General features: G+C 36.9%; 1 protein-coding gene across 1 annotated transcript in view; it reads right to left on the bottom strand.

Moving 5' to 3' along the window:
- Nucleotides 1-15,000, bottom strand: part of LOC144970311 (ciliary microtubule-associated protein 2-like) — a 26,952-nt gene that overhangs the window by 2,457 nt on the left and 9,495 nt on the right. The window contains exons 4-9 of the mRNA XM_078909813.1: nucleotides 13,983-14,105; nucleotides 11,105-11,239; nucleotides 8,658-8,801; nucleotides 3,968-4,135; nucleotides 2,931-3,059; nucleotides 1,602-1,726 (exon numbers count right to left, since the gene is read on the bottom strand). Coding sequence (XP_078765939.1) covers nucleotides 1,602-1,726; nucleotides 2,931-3,059; nucleotides 3,968-4,135; nucleotides 8,658-8,801; nucleotides 11,105-11,239; nucleotides 13,983-14,105 — 824 coding nt within the window. The remainder of the gene's footprint in view (nucleotides 1-1,601; nucleotides 1,727-2,930; nucleotides 3,060-3,967; nucleotides 4,136-8,657; nucleotides 8,802-11,104; nucleotides 11,240-13,982; nucleotides 14,106-15,000) is intronic.

Here is a 15,000-nt window from a genome sequence, read left to right on the forward strand (position 1 = left end):
AAAAGCTCTTTTTTTTCTTTTCTGATGAATTGTTTATGCCATGTAAGGTCGTGTCAGTTTACTAAGACTACCGACAAGAAACCGTCTCCAAACAGTTCTAGGTTCATTAAGGAAACCCTGTGGCTGAACCAGATTTTGCAATGTAACTCATAAAAGTTGCCTCCAAATAAATGTCGTCATTGAGGACAGAGAGAGGTTTCTTTGTTTGACTTTTAACGCCCCTAGTTTCCTGGTTCTGGTATTTTTATTTGTTATTTCTATTTCAATTTTCACCATCTCTCTAGTTTATTCTGATAAGACACAAAATTGACCCCATATATCAAAAATGTCTAAATCTTAAAAAATATAATATAGAATCTCCTTTTTTTGTCAATCACGCACATACAGGATGTACCAAATATTCTAACTGCACTGCTGCAAATTTTCTGAGTTAATAAAAGTTTTGTTTAAAAATCCTTCAGCTTGATACAGGATCTGGATGTTAAATGTAAGAAATGGATTCACTGATTCACACATTATCGAAAGGAGCAACTGAGCTAAAACGAGTGTTGCTCTAGCCAAGTTGTATCTTTGTAATTACCAAAGACGTGACACAATCTCCTCATTGCAAAAAGTGATATTTTTATACGGTATTGAACAAGGGAAGTAAGTCAGAAATAATAAATTAACTACTGTACTATTTGGATGAGTAATGTCCCTTGAAGACTAGTTTTCGCGCTGAATTGCAGACTTCTAGAACAAACAAAGAATGATGTTGCCATCAGAATTTAGTTGTGATGCCTATAATTTTGCCGGACACCTGAAGGTAAATGAAACCGAGACAGGCCAAAGCAGACATATATATATATATATATATATATATATATATATATATATATATATATATATATATATATAGAGAGAGAGAGAGAGAGAGAGAGAGAGAGAGAGAGAGAGAGAGAGAGAGAGAGCAGTATCCACTAGATGTGCTCAAAGCGTTTTACAAGGGGTCCCCATTCAACAGCAACATTTAACATGTAGGACGATACCTGACGCCTATTGGGCGATATTACAATCTTTTCGGACAGAGACAACGTTGTTAACAGCCAGATACTTATTTTACACCTGAGTACGACGAGAGAATGTGAGTAAAAAGCCTTCTCTAAGGACTCAACAATGCGCCGCTAAGAGCGGACCTTCCAATCTGGCTATGAGTGCATGATCAGACTATAATGATACATATCTATGGGCGTGTCTGTTGACAAATCCTGACATATGATTGGTCAGTGCATGATCAGACTATAATGATACATATCTATGGGCGTGTCTGTTGACAAATCATGACATATGATTGGTCAGTGCATGATCAGACTATAGTGATACATATCTATGGGCGTGTCTGTAGACAAATCCTGACATATGATTGGTCAGTGCATGATCAGACTATAATGATACATATCTATGGGCGTGTCTTTGACAAATCCTGACATATGATTGGTCAGTGCATGATCAGACTATAATGATACATATCTATGGGCGTGTCTTTGACAAATCCTGAAATATGATTGGTCAGTAATCAAGTGGCGAATTCAATAAGGGCCAGGCCGGGAGGAATGCCTTACTGTAAGAATTTCCCCATCTGCAGACCAGGCTTGCCCGTCTTAGACCTGAACACGCTGCTGTGGCCGTTCACGTCCTGGGCCTCGTGGAATTTCTGGATGTCATAGCGACCTGCACCAACGGGATTCTGGGAAGGGAAAACAAACATTGATTATGCATCAATTAAAATCTATCGTCTTACTTGAGGGAGGAGGGGGGGGGGTGTATATGAGAGAGAGAGAGAGAGAGAGAGAGAGAGAGAGAGAGAATGCTTGTGTGATTATTTCAATCTCCTTCTCTCCAACTCTGTCTCTTTCTCCTCTCCCTCTCTCTCTCTCTATCTCTCTCTCTCTCTCTCTCTCTCTCTCTCTCTCTCTCTCTCTCTCTCTCTCTCTCCCTATTTTCTTCACTCTATATATATATATATATATATATATATATATATATATATATAATGTTGTGTGTGTGTGTGTGTGTGTGTGTGTGTGTCTATCTTTCTATCTCCATCAATCGATCTCCGTCCCTTCTCTCTCTCTCTCTCTCTCTCTCTCTCTCTCTCTCTCTCTCTCTCTCTCTCTCTCTCTCTCTCTCTCTCTCTCTCTCTCTCTCTCTCTGTCTCTCCATAGGCTAAACACAATTTTTAAAATACAACAAGATACCCCGTGACTCCAGTCCTTCTCTTGACCCTCTAAACTCAACACCTACTTTCCTTATGGAAGACAAATGTCACGACATCCTATGTCTGTGGCAGTTTGTGCTTGGGTCATAGATGTAAAATGCAAGATGCACATTGACCATTATTATATCTATGACCTTTTGGTGTAACAAAACATGGTGCACGTAAGAGCACGGCCATTATAAGTAAGAAAAGAAAAAAAAATCAATTTATCACAATGACACAACTTTAGCCACACAACTATTTTGACTTTTACGATCTGCAGTTTTGATACATGAAGAACACCGTTGAATATTTCTTGTTTTACTCTATCATTTGGCAGATAGATAGATAGGAGATAGATAGAGAGAGAGAGAGAGAGAGAGAGAGAGAGAGAGAGAGAGAGAGAGAGAGAGAGAGAGAATAGAGAGTATAGGGGAAATAATCTTTCTTTTTTCATTGTGGCAGAAATATATTTTTGATTTAAAATTTGACCAATAAAGATGATCCTCCAGCGCCAAGTTAAAAAATGACCAATCAGAGTCTTCAAAGAAGTTTTAAAGTAGTCCCGGGTTTAGGAACATTTGGGAAAGTTGGAGGTCATCTTGGTGGCCATTTAAAAATACAAACTTTCTAGCTAAATTCTTTTTTTTTTAAAGTGTTTTCTTTGCGCAAGACTATAAAATGATTCACTTACAAAGTTCCTAGTGAAGAATTTCTGGGATAGTTTATCATCCCTCTTGGCAGAGGATAAAAATCCCGGGCTGCCGACGGCTTGAGGTTTGGAGACTTCCTGTAGGGAGTAGGCGCCTGGTCCAGGAATATCCTGGATGGAACAAAGTTATTTCAAAGTCATTAAAGAATGAACTCCTATAGAAATATCTTAAACATAAATAAACACCGTCAAATCGGCATAAAGTCAACAATCTTAAAGTCAAGCTCTGCTCGGTCACCATGTCGTGTTAATAATAATAATAATAATAAATGGCATTTATATAGCGCTTTACCCCGTTGTCACAGGCTCTAAGCGCTTTACAGTGATATAAAACAAAACATATTACAGTGAGACAAGTGTGAAGGAAACGTGATACGAATTCAATTTAACAACAACAAAATATGAAAATAATATTGCAACATGTTGGTCCCAAATTTCCATGAATGATGGATAAAGTAAATCTTGCCTACAATCAACCAATCTTTCTAGTCCAGCAGTGTTGGTGTTATAAGATTTCCACTGTGAACAATAAATGGATGAAGCATAAAGACATCGGCATAGAAGGAGATAAACAAACAAATATAAAGAATAGATAAAGGCGCGGACCTGCCGACTTGAAATTGGAAAAATTCGTCGTTTTCAGGGGAGATAACACAGTAGCCATTTCAACTACTATTTAAAATGACCAATTTGTGTTTACCTACGTTACATTAATGCTTTAAAATCCTTTATATGCTGTATCTAGCAACAAAACTTTGTTTTCAAGAAGTTCCTTATATAATTATGATTTGGGACCCAGAACTTCGTAGTTCTACGAAATGTTAGTAATTGTTGGCAGGTCTGAATGAATAAAAGAAAAAAAATTGAAAATGGATTTTTAAAACTGATAATTTAAGTTATAAAAAACAATTCAACCATCAGCTTATATCGCTCTGATTAATGAGTAACCGTTGTCTGACTTTATGTTTTACAAAAACTAAGCAAAGCTCCTTCAGCAGGTTTGAACAAGATCTACCTACCCTCTTCTTGGGACAGTGTGCCTGGGAAAACAGGAAAAGTCTCTCGGTTGGCACCTCTGGGTATTGCACCATCTTCCCAAACACGCCGTGTGACTTCTTGTGGGTTCCGTGAAGCTCGTCCACGAATGACCCTATCTCGTATTGACCAGGACCGAGGTCAGCAAGTTTCTGGGAAGAGATAATCAATAAGCCGAGGATTTCCCAAACAAGAAGCTTCGAGTATGAGGTCTAGGAGTTACAGCGCTATACAAGTTTTCAGCATTATTATTATTAGTAGTAGTAGTAGTAGTAGTAGTAGTAGTAGTAGTAGTAGTAGTAGTAGTAGTAGTAGTAGTAGTAGTAGTAGTAGTAGTAGTGTGTAGTAGTAAGTAGTAGTAGTAGTAGTAGTATAGTAGTATAGTAGTAGTAGTAGTAGTAGTAGTAGTAGTAGTAGTAAGTATGTAGTAGTAGTAGTAGTAGTAGTAGTAGTAGTAGTATGTAGTAGTAGTAGTAGTAGTAGTAGAGTAGTAGTAGTATTAGTAGTAGTAGATAGTAGTAGTAGTAGTAGTAGTAGTAGTAGTAGTAGTAGTAGTAGTAGTAGTAGTAGTAGTAGTATGGTGGTGGTGTGGTGTGGTGGTGGTAGTAGTAGCAGTAGTGAAGTAGTAGTAGTAGTAGTAGTAGTAGTAGTAGTAGTAGTAGTAGTAGTAGAGTAGAAGTAGTAGTAGTAGTAGTAGTAGTAGTAGTAGTAGTATAGTAGTAGTAGTAGTAGTAGTGGTGGTGGTGGTGGTGGTGGTGGTGGTGGTGGTGGTGGTGGTGGTGGTAGTAGTAATAGTAGTAGTAGTAGTATAGTAGTAGTAGTAGTAGTAGTAGTATAGTAGTAGTAGTAGTTGTATCGTAGTAGTAGTAGTAGTAGTAGTAGTGTAGTAGTAGTAGCAGCAGCAGTAGTAGTAGTAGTAGTAGTAGTAGTAGTAGTAGTAGTATAGTAGTTGTATAGTAGTAGTATTAGTAGTAGTAGTTAGTAGTAGTTGGTGTAGTATAGTAGTAGTAGTAGTAGTAGTAGTAGTAGTAGTAGTAGTATGTAGTAGTAGTAGTAGTAGTATGTTGTAGTAGTAGTTATAGTAGTAGTAGTAGTAGTAGTAGTGTGTAGTAGTAGTAGTAGTAGTAGTAGTAGTAGTAGTAGTAGTATAGTAGTAGTAGTAGTAGTAGTAGTAAGTGAGTAGTAGTAGAGTAGAAGTAGTAGAGTATGTAGTAGTAGTAGAGTATGTAGTAGTAGTAGTAGTAGTAGTAGTAGTAGTAGTAGTAGTATAGTAGTTGTAGTGTAGTAGTAGTAGTAGTAGATAGTAGTAGTAGTAGTAAGTAGTAGTAGTAAGTATAGTAGTAGTAGTAGTAGTAGTAGTAGTAGTAGTAGTAGTAGTAGTAGTAGTAGTATAGTAGTTAGTAGTAGTAGTAGTAGTAGTGTGTAGTAGTAGTAGTAGTGTGGTGTGTGTAGTGTAGTAGTAGTAGTATTAGTAGTAGTAGTAGTAAGTAGTAGTAGTAAGTAGTAGTAGTAGTAGTAGTAGTAGTAGTTGTAGTAGTAGTAGTTAGTATGTGTAGTAGTAGTAGTAGTAGTAGTAGTAGTAGTAGTAGTAGTAGTAGTAGTAGTAGTAGTAGTAGTAGTAGTAGTAGTAGTAGTAGTAGTAGTAGTAGTAGTAAGTAGTAGTAGTAGAGTAGTAGATGAGATAGTAGTAGGTAGTGGAGTAGTGTAGTAGTAGTAGGTAGATAGTAGTAGTAGTAGTAGAGTAGTAAGTTAGTAGATGTAGTAGAGTAGAGTAGTAGTAGTAGTAGGTGTAGTAGTAGTAGTAGAGTAGTAGTAGTAGTAGTGTAGAGTAGTAGTAGTAGGTAGTAATCAGTAGTATAGTAGTAGTAGTTGATGAGTGTAGTAGTAGTAGTAGTAGTAGTATAGTAGTAGTAGTAGTAGTAGTAGTAGTAGTAGTAGTAGTAGTAGTAGTAGTAGTTAGTAGTAGTAGTATAGTAGTAGTAGTAGTAGTAGTAGTAGTAGTAGTAGTAGTAGTAGTAGTAGTAGTAGTATGTAGTAGTAGTAGTAGTTAGTAGTGTAGTAGTTAGTAGTAGTAGTAGTAGTAGTAGTAGTAGTAGTAGTAGTAGTAGTAGTAGTAGTAGTAGTAGTAGTAGTAGTAGTAGTAGTAGGTAGTAGTAGTAGTAGTAGTAGTAGTAGTAGTAGTAGTAGTAGTAGTATAGTAGTAGTAGTAGTAGTAGTAGTAGTAGTAGTAGTAGTAGTGTAGTAGTAGTTAGTAGTAGTATAGTGTAGTAGTGTGTTGTGTTAGTAGTAGGTGTAGTAGTAGTAGTAGTAGTAGTAGTAGTAGTAGTAGTAGTAGTAGTAGTAGTAGTAGTAGTAGTAGTAGTAGTAGTAGTAGTAGTAGTAGTAGTTAGTAGTAGTAAGTAAATAGTAGAGTAGTAGTAGTAGTAGTAGTAGAGTAGATAGTGGTAGTAGTAGTAGTAGTAGTGAGTGGAGTAGTGTGGGTAGTAGTATGTAGTAGTGTAGTAGTAGTATGTAAGTAGTAGTAGTAGTAGTAGTAGTAGTAGTAGTAGTAGTGTAGAGTAGTAGTAGTAGTAGTAGTAGGTAGTAGTAGTAGTAGTAGTAGTTAGTAGTAGTAGTAGTAGTAGTAGTAGTATGTAGTAGTAGTATAGTAGTATAGTAGTAGTAGTAGTAGTAGTAGTAGTAGTGTAGTATAGTAGTAGTAGTAGTAGTAGTAGTAGTAGTAGAGTAGTAGTAGTGTAGTAGTAGTAGTAGAGTAGTAGTAGTAGTTAGTAGTAGTAGTAGTAGTAGTAGTAGTAGTAGTAGTAGTAGTAGTAGTAGTAGTAGTAGTAGTAGTAGTAGTAGTAGTAGTAGATAGTAGTAGATAGTAGTGTAGTAGTAGTAGTGTAGATAGTGTAGTAGTAGTATAGTAGTAGTAGTAGTGAGTAGTAGAGTAGTAGTATGTAGGTAGTAGCAGTAGGTAGAGTAGTAGTAGTAGTAGAAGTAGGAGTAGTAAAGTAGTAGTAGTGTATAGAGAGAGTGTAGAGTTAGTAGTAGTATAGATAGAGTAGTATAGTAGTAGTAGTAGTTGTAGTGTATAGTAGAGAGTAGTATAGAGTAGTAGTAGTAGAGTGTAGTATAGTAGTTGTAGTAGTAGTAGTTAGAGTAGTAGTAGTAGTAGGTAGTAGTAGTAGTGTGTTGTAGTAGTAGAGTGTGTAGTGAGTAGTAGTGATAGTATAATATAGAGTATTGTAGTAGTAGTAGTAGTAGTAGTAGTAGTAGTATGTTGTAGTTGTGTAGTATGTAGTAGTAGTAGTAGTAGTAGTAGTAGTAGTAGGTAGAGTAGGAGTAGTAGTTTAGTAGTAGTAGTAGTAGTATAGTGAGTAGTAGAGAGAGAGAGAGAGAGAGAGAGAGAGAGAGAGAGGGAGAGAGAGAGAGAAGAGAGAGAGGGAGAGAGAGAGGAGAGAGAGAAGAGAGAGAGAGAGAGAGAGAGGAGAGAGAGAGAGAGAGAGGAGAGAGAGAGGAGAGAGAGAAGAGAGAGAGAGGGAGAGAGGGGGGGGGGAGAGAGATTAAATTCACGAGCCTAACTCTCCGTAGACTTAACCTGTAGTCTGACCTGAGAGTAATATTGGCAACAGGACTCAACAGTCGTGACGTCACTTCTCTCGTAATTGACGCATAGTAACTTAGTAACTGGTTCTAAACTACGGATGCCCTTGTGAAATATTTCTCCGACGAGCATAAAAATGCATCCAGAGGAGAAAAGCACCATAAATCTGATCATGTTTTGACTTTTATACATTCTGATCTCATGACATGTGAAAAAATTCTATCCAGCATAAAGAATAAAAAGTACCGATTTTCTTTGTTTAGAACCAAGCTGCTGCTTGCTGGCAGGACGTGACATCAGACTATTGAATCCTATTGCCTAATGACATCAGACTATTGAATCCTATTGCCTAATGACATCAGACTATTGAATCCTTATGCCTAATGACATCAGACTATTGAATCCTATAGCCTAATGACATCAGACTATTGAATCCTATTGCCTAATGACATCAGACTATTGAATCCTATTGCCTAATGACATCATACTATTGAATCCTATTGCCTAATGCTTGGTATATAGAGACACATTGACTCAATAACTGAGTGGATTTCGCATCCTTTTGTTATAACCGATTAGGCTCTTAAACGCCCCGCTATACCCGGTAAATATTATTAAAGGCAAAGAGTTGGGGCAAAAGGGGGATCTTTTGAAAGTCCTGCTATAACCGGGCCCTGTTAATGTCTGGACCCGTTATAAATGGTTATGCTGAATCAGATTGAGATAGTGCAGCTATGTGGTCAAGTGGTACGACACTCGCCTTCCGGTATGAAGGTCCTGGGTTCGAGTCCCGCTCTGCGTTGAGTCCTTGGAAAAGGATGTTTACTCATATTCTCTCACCGAACCGGGTTGTTAAATGAGTACCTGGCCGTTAACAGTGCTGTCCTGTCCCTATTGGAAAAATTGTTAATATCACCTAACCGGCGTCATGTTTCATCCTAAATGTTAAGTGTTGCTGTTGGCAGGGGACCCCTTTTAAAGCCATTTGAGCACTTTTATCGGATATTGAGCTATATAAAAGCTCAATTATTCTTTTGTTTTGTTTTGTTTTGTTTTGTTTTTTAATCGTTGACTGTGTGGAGACTTACAGGAGCAGCTTGATATCCCTCCGAGATAGGCTTGTTTCGGTCCCCGGAGTAAAGTTCATACGGACCCTTCAGGCTGGTGACCTTGTTAAGCATTTCCTCTGTGCAGGTTTTGTGTCTGTACGTGCCTGGGCCCAGGTGTGATCCCTGTGGGAGGTAAATGATTGAATTTGGTGGTGGTGGTGGTGGTGGTGGTGGTGGTGATGGTGATGATGAAGGATGATGGTGATGGTGATGATGATGATGATGATGATGATGATGATGATGATGACGATGATGATGATGATGATGATGATGATGATGATGATGATGATGATGATGATGATGAAGATGATGATGATGATGATGATGATGATGATGACGATGATGATGATGATGATGATGATGATGATGATGATGATGATGCAGTAATCTAACACCAATGAAACTAAAACATACATTTAAATATATATTTTTTTTAAATAGTACCTCAAAATGATAAGCAAAATGACCCCGTTTTGTTTTATTTTCGTTAGGGATGTAATTGAGTCTGTAGTATGCGCTTAGCTAAAAAGCTCACAACATTGCCATCCGGAAATATATAACAGACAAACGCACAAAACTATGTGTAACCTTGAACGTTTATAGTCTGGTTAATACAGTTTAGTAAGAATTAGTCATAAACATGGCTGGCAAAGAAAAACAAAAACAAATACCTGAGTGGCGTCAACTTCATTCTATCTATAATGTGCCAAGGACTCATGACATGGAGAAAAATAAAATTAACAAATGGATATTGGAGCTTTTAATATTGATTTATTTAAGTTGAATGATATCAAAAACAATCTGATCCATTCACCCAGCTATGATGATCATTATTGATGATCTGATCCATTCACCCAGCTATGATGATCATTATTGATAATCTGATCCATTCACCCAGCTATGATGATCATTATTGATGATCTGATCCATTCACCCAGCTATGATGATCATTATTGATGATCTGATCCATTCACCGAAATACGATGATCATTATTGATGATCTGATCCATTCACCCAGCTATGATAATCATTATTGATGATCTGATCCATTCACCCAGCTATGATGATCATTATTGATGATCTGATCCGTTCACCCAAATATGATGATCATTATTGATGATCTGATCCATTCACCCAGCTATGATAATCATTATTGATGATCTGATCCATTCACCCAGCTATGATGATCATTATTGATGATTTGAGAGGCCCAGTTGGTAGAGTACTGACTTCACATGCAAAGGGGTTGGTTTTAATCCTGGTGAAGCGTCTAACTTCTACGTCATGGCACAAGACCGAAGGGCTAGAGCTCAGGTGGTTCGGATAAGTAATCCTGGTGAAGTCGAGATTTTTTAATAAACCTAACAGTAATTGGGTGTCTGGATCTGTTAGATATATTGAGGAAAGTGCTTCGCTATAGATTAATGTCCTAACAAAAGGATAGCAAGCAATTGCTTTAGTTCCTTTAACGCAATAGAAATGAAGATTAACTCCAACTCTATCGGATTCCATGACTCTAAAAGGACGAAAGCAAAGATCTGAAAAATGAAGGGTTTGTTGCTTTTTCTTGCATTTTTCTGTCTGTTTCGCCTGACATTGTTTTGTGTCATAAACAAAAATGGATATAACGGCTTCAAAAAAATATAACAAAACATGATGAAAATGTTGTAGGTCCTCTCTGTCGATGAAACATCTTGGAATACCACAAACCATTCTAGTGTTCGAGTCAATTATCGAAGACCTGCAAAATTTCTAGGTCGTCAATCAGGAATTTAGTAATGTGTTTATGTCTTTATTATTTTTTATTGTTGGATGAAGAAGGCTTTTGAGCCTGAAACATTCCATGTTTCGTATTTTGTTCTTTAAAAAAAAATGAAGCTGTATGATTCATTTTTGTTTATGATTTTTTACAGTCCACAGCTTCTAGCAGCTTTAGTACAACTTTGAAATTGTGTGATAGAATGACCATTCTATCTAATGTTCCAGACACACTTTCTCAGATCATTCTTGACACTACTGCCTGCTCTCTCCATAATCTGCCCGTTCGAAAGACAACATACTTTACTTGTGGCTATGTGGTCTAGTGGAATGACACTCGCTTTTGGATCAGAAGGTCCTGGGTTCGAGCCTCGCTCGGCGCATAGTTCAGTCCTTGGAGAAGGCTCTTTACTCACATTCTCTTGCCGTACTCAGGTGTAAAATGAGTACCATGCCGTTAACAGCGATGTCGCTGTCGGAAAAAAAATTAATATCGCCTAACAGGCGTAATGTCCCGTACTGAATGTTAAATGTTGCTGTGGGCAAGGGATTCCTTGTAAAGCGCTTTGAGCACTTTTAGTGGATATTGCGCTATATAAAAACTCAACTTATTAAAGCTCAACTTAGATGCTTGTTATAATCATGACTTTGCGAAAATGTGTGCTTACCACTGAAGGCAAGTTCCGTTTCCTGTCCCCGGAGTCCAACATTCCTTTGGTGCTGGTGGACTGTTGGCATTTCTCCTCGATAGCTCTTTGTGGGACCCCGCCCAGACCATAGGTGCCAGGTCCTGGTGTGAAATGCTGGCAAGGGGAGATTCACATTAATATCATGAGGTGGGAATTGGAAACATTTCTAAAAGAATTCAATAATATTTGAACAGAAATAAAGGTTACCCTCTATTGTGCGGCTATGTGGTCTAGTGGTATGACACTCGTTTTTGGATCAGAAGGTCCTGGGTTCGAGCCTTGCTCGGCACATAGTTGAGTCCTTGGAAAATGCTCTTTCCTCACATTCTCTCGCCGTACTCCGGTGTAAAATGAGTACTTGGCCATAAACAGTGTTGTCTCTGTCTGAAAAAAAATTTGCTATATCACCTAACAGGTTATATGTTGCTGTTGGTCAGGGACCTTTTGTAAAGCGCTTTGAGCATGTTTAGTGGATATTGCGCTATATAAATGCTCAATTGTTTTGTTTGTTTGTTTGTTGTTTTTTTTTTGTTTTTGTTTTTATTGTCAATCTAGTATAAACTCTCCCCTACCAGCCATTTTCATGATTTTTCCGAATACATCATTCACACCTAAGACAAAAATAGATTTTCTTTACCGCATCTCAAAAGCAACAGGTACGTTTTATATAGAATTTCGTTCAGAATAACAATAGATTATCAAGTGTTAAAAGCCATAACAAATTTTTGGATGAACAAAGCTGTAGGCCGCATCGTCATGCATGTGATGATTGTGCTGTAGTTGGTGAGGAAAGGGTTAACTGTGAAACAAGGTAAATTGGTGAGGAAAGGGTTAATTGTGAAACAAAGTAAATTTGTGAGGAAAGGGTTAATTGTGAAACAAAGTAAATTGGTGAGGAAAGGGTTAATTGTGAAACAAAGTAAATTGGTGAGGAAAGGGTTAATTGTGAAACAAAGTAAATTGGTGAGGAAAGGGTTAATTGTGAAACAAAGTAAATTGGTGAGGAAAGGGTTAATTGTGAAACAAAGTAAATTGGTGAGGATAGGGTTAATTGTGAAACAAAGTAAATTTAAAGCTGAAAATGATTAGCCGTGTGACATGTCACCCCGAAATGGTGATATGTCAGGGTAAACCAGATGCTTAAAAAGAATTTTAAAGGTAAAATAACCAGAAAATAGAAATGATAGTTTGTGTCAGTTTCAGAAATTGTTATTCAATATCCTTAAAAAGTCATTTAAAAATTAAACCCAAGCCTTTTACTTTGGTATATTAACTCTTTTTTTTTCAATCGTCTAAACGCCGTGACATAATACCATGTTGTAGTGGCATGACACAATAAATATGATATCATACGTCATACTGTAACATTTCACCTCAATAAGACAATTAACTTAGGGTTCACTTTGTTTGTGGTTTGGTTTGCTTTTTGTTTTGGATGGGATGGGGGAGGGGGGTGTTTGTTGTGTTTCGTTTTTTCTATATAAGTTTGGTTTTTAGCATCCAACCCCCCACCAACAAATGACCGTTTTGAGATGGTGGGCCACAATTATTTACTTCAAAGAGACAAGATAGGGAATTCAGAAGGTCTCCACATTTGTGACTATCGAAGCGTTCATAGCAAACGATGCCCAATGCAAGCAGCAACATTTGATAATACAAGTTTGTATTTGTTTCTTTGTTAGTTCATTTGTTTCTTGTTTCTTTGTTTGTTTTGGGGTTTGTTTGTTTTTTTTTGGAGGGTGGGTTGGGGTTTTTGGGGTTTTTTTTTTTTTTTGTTTGTCTTATTTATTGTGTGCACGTTTTTATTTTGTGTGTGTGGGGGGGGGGGGGGGGGGTTGGCTTCTTGTTTTTTTTTGTTTTTGTTTTTTTTTTTTTTTTTGGGGGGGGGGGGGGGGTGTTTGTTTTGTTGGGTTGTTTTTGTTTTTGTTTTTTTTTGTTTGTTGTGGTGGGGAGGGGGGGGGGTGGGTGGCAAGGTTTGACTCAAAGTGAATTTTTTGGTCACGATAAATGTCCCCATCTCGTTTTTTTTTCTCCCTACGTTTCCACTGTTGCTCAGGCTGCATCTCTTTTCACTGCAGCTTGCTTTAGCTCAGTCTTTTCTCACGATAAAATCTTGGATATAAAACTAAGTACAAGGAATGAATGAAGGGGAATAATTCTATTTGATTTCCTTGAATCTAAATTTAATTTCCATGAAATGATGGAAGCGACTTCTAAAACCAGCTAGGTACATAACAGCCATGTTGAAAGTGAAAAATCTATTCCAAACACTTGATAAACACCAGGAAAATGGATAATCAACGTTTCAAAACACTCAGGCTATTTTTCTATCAATCAAACAAAAGAAATACTTTTCCTCAATTTACAGAATAAATGACCTGAATAACAATAGGATATTAAGTGCGAGCTTTAATTTGTTAAACGAAGACAGATAACGTGAACTTTTTCGGTTAATCATTTGAAGCTTCCATTTAATTTCCTTTTTTTATTCATTTATTCGAGTTTCAAGCAGCAACATTTTCATGATTAATAATTTCCTACATTTGAGTTGCACAGTTTATGAAAGTTCTTATTTTATTTCATATTTATTCAAATTATATTACTTTTTTTGTTTTGTTTTGTTTGTTTGCTTGTTTTGTTTGTTTTTTTTGTTTTGTTTTTTGCATTTCTAATAATTTTACGATGAACAGCAAACAAGATGGAATATGAAGAAACATTAGCTTCAATGAATAACGAAACACAACACACATCAATGTAGACGTTTATCAACACAACTGTTTCAACAGGTAAGAATGAAAAGATTGAACGCGATAACGAGAGTGATCAAGTCACCAGATGGGATGATCCCAATACTCACAACTATTCCTTTATCAAATCTTGGTGCCAGATTCTCACAGATGCCTCGACTACTCTTCGGCTTCAGACTGTTCATTTGTATAAAGTCTTTGATTTCATAAGAACCTGGGCCAAGTTTCCGTCTCTGAAAAAAAAAATGGTCAGAATTAATTAACTTCTTTTTTTTTAATGTGAGAACATGAAACCCTAAATCAACATGAGAATTGCTCAAATTAATGGAATAATGTTTTTTTATAATTAAAACACATGATTTCCAAACCAAATCTTCTTTGAAAGGAATCTGCGTATGTTTATTCAAATCAAAGGAACAAGAACATTTTGTGGGGCTTCCCTTTTTCCTTGGTATCTCGTGTTGCCACAAAAGTCGAGCATTGTGAAGCATGTTCACTTTCTGAATGGGTGACAGTTATGCGGAAATTCAGGTCCGTACATTTTGTCCTGGAGTAAGACACTTGACACACATTATCCCACTCGACTCAGATGTGAAAGAGTATCTCAATAGGCAGTGACGGATAATGTAATATTTTTAGTACAAAAACCATGTCTAACAGGCGATTGGCACTGTATGAAATGGGAATATGGCTCCATAGCTGATGGGGGAATAAATGAATCATTGTTAAAAGTATTGAGCATGGTCAATATGTGGAAATGACCGATTCAAATGTTTATATTTATTTAACTTTAAAACAAAAACAAACAAAAACAAAAAAACTACCAACCGTGGATACTAACTAATTTTCAAACAAGAAAGGATAGGCGAGTCATGACAATATAGTTGTGTGTGTGTGAGTGTGTATGTGTGTGTGTGTGTGAGTGTATGTGAGTATGTGTGTCTGTGTGTGTGTGTGTGTGTGTGTGTGTGTGTGTGTGTGTGTGCATAACAGTTACAATCTTTTATTCATCCATCATTTTTTTACTAGTAAAAATAAAAGCAGGTGGAATATTCGATGAATTGTCAACATACAACTAGAAAAAAACAGGATTTCTAAAATTATTATTATAATTATTGCACAAAACCT

Source organism: Berghia stephanieae, chromosome 1, assembly GCF_034508935.2.
Source record: "Berghia stephanieae isolate SIO BIC M18660-M18661 chromosome 1, UCSD_Bste_1.3, whole genome shotgun sequence".
Classification (NCBI taxonomy): domain Eukaryota; kingdom Metazoa; phylum Mollusca; class Gastropoda; order Nudibranchia; family Aeolidiidae; genus Berghia; species Berghia stephanieae.